The sequence below is a fragment of the Humulus lupulus genome, chromosome 5, assembly GCF_963169125.1.
Source record: "Humulus lupulus chromosome 5, drHumLupu1.1, whole genome shotgun sequence".
In the NCBI taxonomy this organism is placed as follows: Eukaryota; Viridiplantae; Streptophyta; class Magnoliopsida; order Rosales; family Cannabaceae; genus Humulus; species Humulus lupulus.
The window spans coordinates 5,494,513-5,504,355 of record NC_084797.1 but is presented as its reverse complement, the minus strand read 5'-3'; the positions used below and the strand labels follow the sequence as shown (position 1 = coordinate 5,504,355).

Here is a 9,843-nt window from a genome sequence, read left to right as displayed (position 1 = left end):
ACCTAGAAAAAAAGTATAGTACAAAATTGAGAAAAATTCTAAAATAAAATAAAAATACATATAGTAAAAAAAACAAGTGAAAAAAATGATTCTGAGAGCACTCACATTAGAATATATAATTAAAGAATGATTAAGCCTTCATATATGTAATTACTCAAAGAAAAAAAAAAGGAAAAAGTCTTCATACATGCAACGCCTCTTGATGAGCAGAAAGAGGACGTTTCAACAGTTTGTGCTATTACAGATTTGATATCAATAATTTTTCCACAAATTGGGCCACTACTACATTCAATAAAATATCATTGCATTGAATCATGACCAGGACAGCTAAGGTCTCTCCACCATATATAAACAAGGCCTCCTACCATGCATGCCTTTCTCATTAATATCCTATACATAAACTATTAATCAATCTCACCAATATGGCTGCATTATCAGTATCCATGAATCATGTTACAGCAACCATTATCTTTTTTGTGTTCTTGGCACAAATATCTGTGATGGTCAACGTTTACTTTGCCAATGGAGATCAATCCAACATTCTCTGCCATGAAACAGAAAAGCAAGCTCTTCTGAGCTTCAAGCGGGATCTTGTAGATGATTTCAACAAACTGGTGTCTTGGGATGTTTCTGAAGAAGAAGATTGCTGCAAATGGGCTGGAATTTCCTGCAACACCCAAACTGGCCACGTCTCTGCGCTCTCTCTCAGCAATGGCTCCTTTACAGGCAAGATCAATCCCTCCTTGCTTAATCTCACTCATCTACTTAGCTTAGACTTGAGCTTAAATCATTTTTCCCAGATTATTCCTAGTTTAATGGGTTCTCTTGTGAGTTTGAGATATCTTAACTTTACACATGGAGGATTCCAAGGAAAGATTCCCCACCAACTTGGAAATCTTTCAGGTTTACACTATCTTGTGCTTGAAGATATTATTAATTATTATGAGAATGGGTGGTCATCGAATCTCTTATATGTTGACAACCTTCATTGGGTCTCTGGTCTTTCTTCATTGAAATCTCTAGTCATGTATGAGGTTGATCTTAGTAAAGCATCTGATCACTGGCTTTTTGCAATAAACACACTCCCTTCCCTGCAAGAAGTACGCTTGGGCTTCTGTGATCTTGGTCATATTCATTTCCCATCTCACATCAATCTTACATCCCTTGAGACACTTGACCTGAGTGACAACTCCCTTGAGCTTGGAGGTCCAATTCCCTGCACCATTCGAAATAATATGAGTCTTCTCAAACATCTTGATTTGTCAGGGAATAATATAAATTCTGTCATTCCCAAATGCTTTTATAGTTTTCCCAATCTTGCACTCCTCCACCTTCGTGGTAATAAGTTGCAGGGCACTATTTCAAGTGACGTAGTAAATTTGACTTCTATTGTCAGTTTTGACTTGTCATCTAATGCTTTAACAGGAAGTATACCAAAATCCATGGGAAAACTTTGCAATTTGGAGGCAATTGATTTGTCATACAATAGATACAAAGGCAGAGTCTCAATGGTATTTGAAAGCTTGTTGTCGGGTTGCCTTGTAAAAAAGCGAAAGTCCTTGCATTTGGATGGAAATTTGTTTGATTCCTTTACTGGAGAAATCTCAGATGAAATAGGAGTTTTCGAGAATTTAGTTCATCTTTCTCTCATTCATAATAATTTTTTTGGTCCCATTCCTATGTCAATATGTCAAAACTTACGATCCATAGAGTCATTAGATATTTCAAAAAATAATTTCAGTGGCTCTATTCCAGAATGCTTGGTTTCTCTCTCAAAGTTAAAATCTCTCATTATTTCCTATAATCAATTAAGTGGACCACTTCCACAAAGTCTTTGGTCACTCTCAAATTTACTATCCCTTGATATTTCTAATAACCAATTAAGTGGACCACTTCCACAAAGTCTTTGGTCACTCTCAAATTTACTATCCCTTGATATTTCTAATAACCAATTAAGTGGACCACTTCCAAAATGTCTTGGGTCCCTCTCAAATTTAGACTCTCTCAATATTGCATCAAACAATTTTGAAGGTGATGTATCTGAAGTTCATTTTGCCAACCTCACAAATCTTAGGATCATACATGCTTCTGGAAATAAATTGACTTTGAATGTAAGCTCATGTTGGTCTCCTCCCTTTTCACTTTACGCCGTGGAATTAAATAATTGGAACTTGGGTCCTCATTTTCCTATATGGCTAAAATCACAAAAAAGTATTTCTCAAATTAGCATGTCCAATACTGGTATTTCAGATGTCATTCCTTGTTGGTTATGGAATATTTCTTCATCAATTGATCTTTTTATTGACTTGTCTGAAAACCAAATTTATGGAGAAATTCCTGAATTTCCAAATGATCGTTCTTATATGTTGAACTTGAGTTCTAACAAGTTAACAGGTCCATTACCCCGTATCCCAGTTTCCATCAGTCTAGACCTTTCAAATAATTCCTTGTCTGGTAACATTTCTAATTTCCTTTGTGATCGAAAGAGTCGTACAAGAGATGTTGAGGGCCTGAATCTTGCAAATAATTTTTTATCAGGAAAAATTCCAGATTGTTGGATGTATTGGCCATCATTAATAAGTATAGACTTGGACAACAATAACCTGACGGGAAAAATTCCAAGCTCCATAGGATCTTTACAAAACTTAAGATCATTGCATCTTCGTAATAATAGTTTCACTGGAGAAATACCAAAGGCACTTAAGAACTGTTCAGCTCTAATTGGTCTTGATCTTGGTTTTAATAAGTTGGTGGGAACTATACCAAGATGGATCGAAAGTCTTCCAATCCTGGGCCTTCTTGTCCTTCGTTCAAACGACTTGACTGGCCTTATTCCAGTTGAGCTATGTAAACTTTCTACACTTCAACTATTGGATGCTAGTAATAACAATTTGACAGGAATCATACCGAAATGTTTCAATAACTTAACGGCTATGACCTCTAGTGAATTACGTATGCTTGGCTCTTATTACTTTAGATATGGCGATCAAGAATCTAGAGAGAATGCAAATCTTGTTATTAAAGGAAGGGAAAACCAGTACAACACCATCTTATATCTCTTAAGTACCTTAGACCTTTCAGGGAACAAATTATCTGGAAAAATGCCAGAAGAACTTACAAGTCTCGATGCATTACAATCGCTGAATTTGTCAGGAAACTATTTGAGTGGGAGCATTCCAAAAAAGATTGACACTATGACAGCGTTGGAATCTCTTGATCTTTCAAGGAACCAATTGTCTGGTCACATTCCTTCAGGCATGTCAAGTTTAACATTCTTGAGTTTCTTGAACTTGTCATGCAACAACTTGTCTGGACAAATTCCAACAGGCACCCAACTGCAAACCATGGATGCTTCCAGCTTTATTGGCAACAAATTGTGTGGACCGCCACTCCTCATAAAGTGTAGAGAGGATCATGTGACATTGAATAGAGATGCAAGTACTGAAGATGGAGAAAGACAAGATGATGAATATTGGTTTCGATTGGGCATTGGAATGGGGTTTGGAGTGAGCTTTGGAGGTGTCATTGTTCCGCTGCTGGTTTGTGGATTTTGGAGGCGTGCATACTTCTGGTTTTTCGAAGAATATTTGTGGTACAAATTTGTGGATTACTTTATGAAAGTAAAGTACATGTTTTAATATTATTTGGGTCAATCGTTGTTTAAAGGCTTTTTTAATAAAATAGTGCTAAGTTCATTTTCTTAGTCCAGTGTTGCCAACTTGCTAGTCTCAATCTTTGTTTTGTTTAGCCTCTTCTAATTTATCTTGTTTTATTGGTTGTATTGTTTCTTGGTTTTCTTGAAGTCACTAGAATACTTGTTTGCATATATTTGGCCGCTTGGTCTTTCTTTTTTGGTTAAGTTTATTGGTCTATTATCATTTTCGAAGACAGCCCATTTGTGGTTACCAAATATCTTCCAAGAGTTTTAGTTTCATATGTCCTCTTTTCCTTTTATGAATTAAAGAAATGATTTTGAAAACTTGGTGTGGTTCATGAACATTATATAGTAACAAAACTTCCTACACGAAACCTATAGCTTCGAGTTCTATTATTTTGCTTTGTGCAAGGCATGGTAGTATAATTTTACTTTTGTTTTACATGAAAATATTCATGGCTTTGAGTTATCTTATTTCGTGCCCACACATTAAACATAAGAAAGTATTATTGTTCTAGCTTAGTTATTATATATAAACAATCTGTAAAATTATTGATGCTAACTTAAATTAGACAAAAATATTTTAAATCTGAAAAAGTTGTAGATAAGTCACCCTTACTGTCATTCTACAGAATCGTACATGAGTGGAGTCTTGTATTGTTTAATTGTAGAGTCCAAGAACTTTACTTAGCTAATTGTTTAGTAGTATTATAGTATGTTTAGTGTTATCATTGTTACTTTGGATTTTTGGTTCAGACCGGGAGTTATTTGGACACTCATAGTAGTACTTATAGATTTTCTAAGTTTAACCTATAGTTTAAGAATATTAAGTATAACCTAAGGTTTGATTAATGTGTCTGATATTAAGGAATATATTATTATATTATAAGGTTTAGACATCAACCAATAGGATTTTAAGCACATGTTTTGAATGGTAATTAAGGATTAAGTATTTTTGAGGATTAAATTAAATAAGGGTAAAAGTTTGAATGTATAGGGTCAGTCAGCAGCTTTGAGCACGTTGAGGGCTTAGTCAAGGCTGTTTACTCCATTCAAACTCAGCTAAAAATGTGTAAATTCGTGTTTAAATATTCAGCGTATGCCGATATATCGCAGCTATAGGGGGCGATATGTCGCAGCACGTAGATACGGAAAACACGAATCGATGCACGGTCGCCTCGGGAACAAAGGTCCAGGCGATATATCGCCTATAGGGGGCGATATATCGCCTCCACCAGCATGAATTCAAATACATTTGAATTCTTTTCCCTTCAGCCATTCAAACTCCTTCAACAGTCCAGCATCTTCTGAACGAGTCTTCAGCCTCTGCTGAACGATTATTCAAATGATTTTCACCTAAAAAGCCATTATTTTTATTCAAGTAAAATCAAGATATTTTCATTCCCAAACTCTATAAATAGGACCTAGTACCCAGCCATTATTCACCATTTTCTCTAAGTTCAGAGGCTGCTAGTGTTAAGTGAGTGTGAGAGTGTAAACACTTGGTTTGGGGAAAAACTATAAGCTTAAACATCATAAGCTTATCAAACACTTGGGAAGTGAGTTCTATAGTATTTCGGTGGATGTTAGATTGATCTTGCAATCTTTGAGGTAAACCCAAAACTCTAGTCCTTTATGTATTCTATGTTATTTCTTTTCTCAAAACCTTCTACTCAGTCCCCTAACCTTATTCTTATTTTTGGTTAGGGAATCCAAGTTCTTAAGCACTTAAGTGGTGGTAAGCATATTTTCGTTTAATGGTTTAGTCTTCCTATTCTCTTTCATTTCATCTCCTTTCTTTAGACTCACCCTTGTTCATTGTGGTTTTAGGAGTGTTCCAAAAGTCCTAACTCAGTCCATTTTATCCCGGTAACTTTGGTAAGGAAAATAGGCTAGAATTAATATGTTATGTGCTTATGTTATCTATATGTTTATGTTATTAAAAGTGTTATGATATGTATATGTGTATGTAGGCTTGGGCATATGACCCATATGACTAACAAGACCCCAAATGGGTTATGGGCATATGACCTACTTAGCTAGTAGGACCCCATTAACCCCATGGGCATATGCTTGTTTAGTCTATGGGACCCCAAGTAATAATGGCCATTATAATAAGTGTATGTTATATGTATTATGTTAAGTCTTTATGTTTTCTTATGAAATTGTGTATATGACTATGTGTTAGGTTTTTCCTTGCTGGGCATTAGGCTCACTCCTTTCTGTTTATGTGCAGGAAAATAAGCTTAGAGGCGGTAAGATTCGTGATGCTTGGGAGGATGTGTATCGATGATGAATGGAGTCAAGGGGCCGAGCGTTATCGATTCGAGGATGTAGTCTCCTTTTATGTTTTTTTTTATGGTTTTACATGTATTTTCCGCATTATTATGTAATGTCTTTTATTTTAAATCTTATTTTGTTTTAAAGACAATGGGATCCCAAAATCCTTCTTAGTATTCTGTTTCTTTGTAAATAACTCTTATTTTCAAGTTACTCAATAAATTATGGTATTTTCGTAAAATGTAAGTTTTTATGTATAGTTTCGATAATGGTCCAATTAGTCTAGATTAGTGGGTCATTACATTAATTCAATACTTTTGTAATTTTTGATTCTTTACTAATTAGTTATTCTTTACTAATTAGTTATTCTCTGAACCACGTAAAAATTCCCTGTGTTGATTTTTTACTCTTTCATTTCAGCTTCATTAACCTATTCTGACAACTTATTGAGTTGTAGTCACATATTCATTTTCTATTCAAATAACTTAATCATCATTCGGCAAATAAATTAAGTTCTAGTAGTTAAGCATTTGGTAGTTATAAAAAAACAGAATTTCACAATCAAATATAGATATGAATTATTAATAATTTAAATTTGTTCAGGAGAAAATGGGTTTAACATTTGTCCATCTCCATGTTTATTTCTTGTTGTCAGTGATACATTTTGTTCACTTCTAATGGCTAAATTTTCAAGAAATGGCCAAAACCATGAAACAATGACTAATTTTTTGCAGTAACTTCTTCGAGAAAGAGAATAAGATGAAAAAAATAAAATGTATCCCCAAATGAATGTATTGTTTAACCATCCTTAGTAACAGCAAACGCAACATTAAGAACTTGAAGATGTACCTTACAATTATTTCTCTAAGTCTAAGGAATTCATCTTAATAATAAATATAACAATGTTCGAATGGTATCAAGAGTGACATGCATCTACCTTTAATATACTCTCTGAAAGGAAAAGTCATTCTTACAATATTCATTGCCATTGCAAATACCTGCAACTGTATCTTGCTAGTATAATAATATTAATGATTCTATATAAATTCATATGCTTAATTAATTAGTATATATAATAATAAGCTCTAAGGTGAATTCTCAAAGGGTCTGAAACTCACGTGTGCATGTGCATAATAAAAATAAAGAAAATCACCTCATCAATCAAAGGTTCACTTTCTAGAATGGCATACACATTTGTTGCTCTTTAACCTTTCTGAAAATGCCTCTGCTTCACCAATACCCATAACAATTTAGTTGTTTTCTCAAGTGCCCACATGTGGAAACCTTTAAATTATTTTTAAAGCTTCTTCCTTTCAATGACACACTATGATAATGACTCGAAGAAGTAGCTATTACAAGTACAGTGTCTGTAAAAGCAGCACAAGTGTAACTGAAAGTACTAACAACAATACATAGTCGAAGAAGATCAAACTCTAAACAGAGCACTACTACCAATCGAACAAAACGAAACGAAATCAACAAAATAGCAATTTCAAGACACTAAAGAAAAGTCTCCCCATGCCCCGTTAATGTTTGTCAAAATGCTTCTGAGATGCTAAAATATACATATGCATATGTATAGCAAAAAGGGGCAGCACTTACAGTGGAGGTGTACCACAGAGGGACGACTCGAATTAAGTAAGAGAGAGAGAGAGAGAGAGGCTTACCATTTTCCACTGCTGAGAACTATGGCACAGAGAAATAATCAGAAAAGAGGTGGGCTTTAGCCTTGGGAAAATTTCATTTGTGTAAATTTATATATTGTCTTATATTTAAAAAAAAATAAAAATTTGTCTAGGAAGACATTTGAACTTAAAATACACTTTACCATTGTGTTGTGTCGGGTCATTTAAACTCCATTATGACTTTCAAAACAAAAAAAAAAGAGGAATAAGTAAAAGAGTATATATTTGGTACAAGAGCAACAACAGGGTGCCTCAAGCGAAGAAACTTCAAAATGAAAAAGATGCATTAGAAGTTACATATCAAAGATATATACATCGACACAGACAGAAATGAAGTAAAATGAACACCACATTTGGATTCAAGCTAAAAACTGTGCCTATAGTGGATTCACTAATACAGTATGTGGAATTCAACTGCCTCCTACTTCTTTTGCCTCTTATCATTTATTATGAGCTACCTGTTATTCTTCTGAGACAAGTACTCATTGCAAAACTATTACAAATTTACAAGACAACAAAATCCTGAAGGAAGATATTGTTGGAGAGCCATATATAAATAAAGCTATCATTTTCAATCCAAAAGATTAAAGATTTTATAAAAGCATAGAACTTTTTACCACTTCTGGATTTTCAGGCTTTAAATTCAGGAACATGTGCCTCCCAAGACAACAATTGATCTTCAAACACTACCCATAAACCACCTTTCTTGTATTCTTATTCATTTTCGTATCTGCAACTAGATCTGTGCAATAAAATCTCTATCTAGGTGGATACCAATTCCAGCATTCTGCCCAAAATGGCGAGATGGAATCAAAGAGCTCTGTTTTGAATTTGACCCAAATACCGAAAAAGGATTTGTTCGTAGGATCAAACCTTTCTTGAAACCCCACATGCTGGAAATATCTTGATGAAATGATTTTTGAAACCTCTGGCGTGGACTTATTGAGCTTCTTCGCAAGGCAACGCCAACTTCTCGTCCAGTTCCTCTTAATCAGTTCAATATAGGAAGATTTTGAAAGAAAGGAATGGGGACGCTTGAAAATTTTCGTAATGAGATTATGTAGATGTATGTAATGAGAGAGAGAGAGAGAGAGAGCTAACCGGAGTCTCTTGCTCTTCAACTGTTTCTCACTCTCCCATGAGTCTGGATCACTTTCCGACCGACTCTTTATTGTTCTTTAAAAAGTATAAATATGGATTTTAAAAAGTTTATAAATTTGTAATAATACAGCTTTTTAGTAACTAAAGTTTACAAGTTTACACACAATTTTGTAAATAACATCTACAGACTAAATAAAAAATTATAACAAATAATAACATAATTGTTACAAACTGTTATCCGTATTTTAGTAATTTTTGTAAAATTCTGTATTTTTCAAACAAAAAAAAATTATAGTGTTGTGGTGTTTACTGATGGGGATCGCTAATAACAAAGTTGGTTTGCCAACTGATAGTGGGCTCGCCAATGGTGACGTTGGCCCTCGCTGATTGGCAAGCAAGTCCCCTCAAGGTTGGCGGTGTTGAAGGATGAGATCTTTTGGTTTTCACCCATTGGCGAGTGATTCCCTCTGATCTCGTCGACCGATTTCTCTTGCAAGCGACAAAATGCGGGACATGTTTCACTTGCAAGGGAAATTGATCGACATATTTTAGAGCTTGCCAATTTCCCTTGCAAGTGACAAAATGCGGAACAAGGCTTCGACATTTTTGTCCTGTCACTATACTTTTGCATATACGTGCCTATTCACATCATCTTGCCAACAATAGGTATAACAGAATCAAACTTAATTAAAATCTAATTGGAATAATATTTATATCATCACTGCTTATTAATATATGTATGTAAATAAATACATAATATTATAATAACAACTCTTTTGATTTCATTTCCCATGGCAATGTTGTTTGGAGTAAGTATTGGGATGCTAAAAAGGATATACAAACGCAACATTAAGAACTTGAAGATGTACCTTACAATTATTTCTTCTCTAAGTCTAAGGAATTCATCTTACTAATTAATATAACAATGTTTGAATGGTATCAAGAGTGGCATGCATCTACCTTTAATATACTCTCTGAAAGGAAAAGTCATTCCTACAATATTCAGTGTCATTGCAAATACCTGCAACTGTCTCTTGCTAGCATACTAATATTAATGATTCTATATAAACGCATATGCTTAATTAGTATAGAGTAATGATACATACACATATAAATTACACA

General features: G+C 34.3%; 2 protein-coding genes across 2 annotated transcripts; both read left to right on the top strand.

Annotated features, from left to right (window-relative positions):
- The first annotated feature begins 422 nt into the window (after positions 1–422).
- LOC133778020 (receptor-like protein EIX2) lies at positions 423–3,063 on the top strand. Its single transcript, XM_062217824.1, has 2 exons — positions 423–2,880; positions 2,978–3,063. The coding sequence occupies exons 1-2, from the start codon at positions 423–425 to the stop codon at positions 3,061–3,063; spliced, it is 2,544 nt and encodes an 847-aa protein (XP_062073808.1).
- Positions 3,000–3,777, top strand: LOC133780219 (receptor-like protein EIX2). The gene has a single exon (XM_062220082.1). The coding sequence runs from the start codon at positions 3,102–3,104 to the stop codon at positions 3,636–3,638; it is 537 nt and encodes a 178-aa protein (XP_062076066.1). The 5' UTR covers positions 3,000–3,101; the 3' UTR covers positions 3,639–3,777.
- Positions 3,778–9,843: the final 6,066 nt, after the last annotated feature.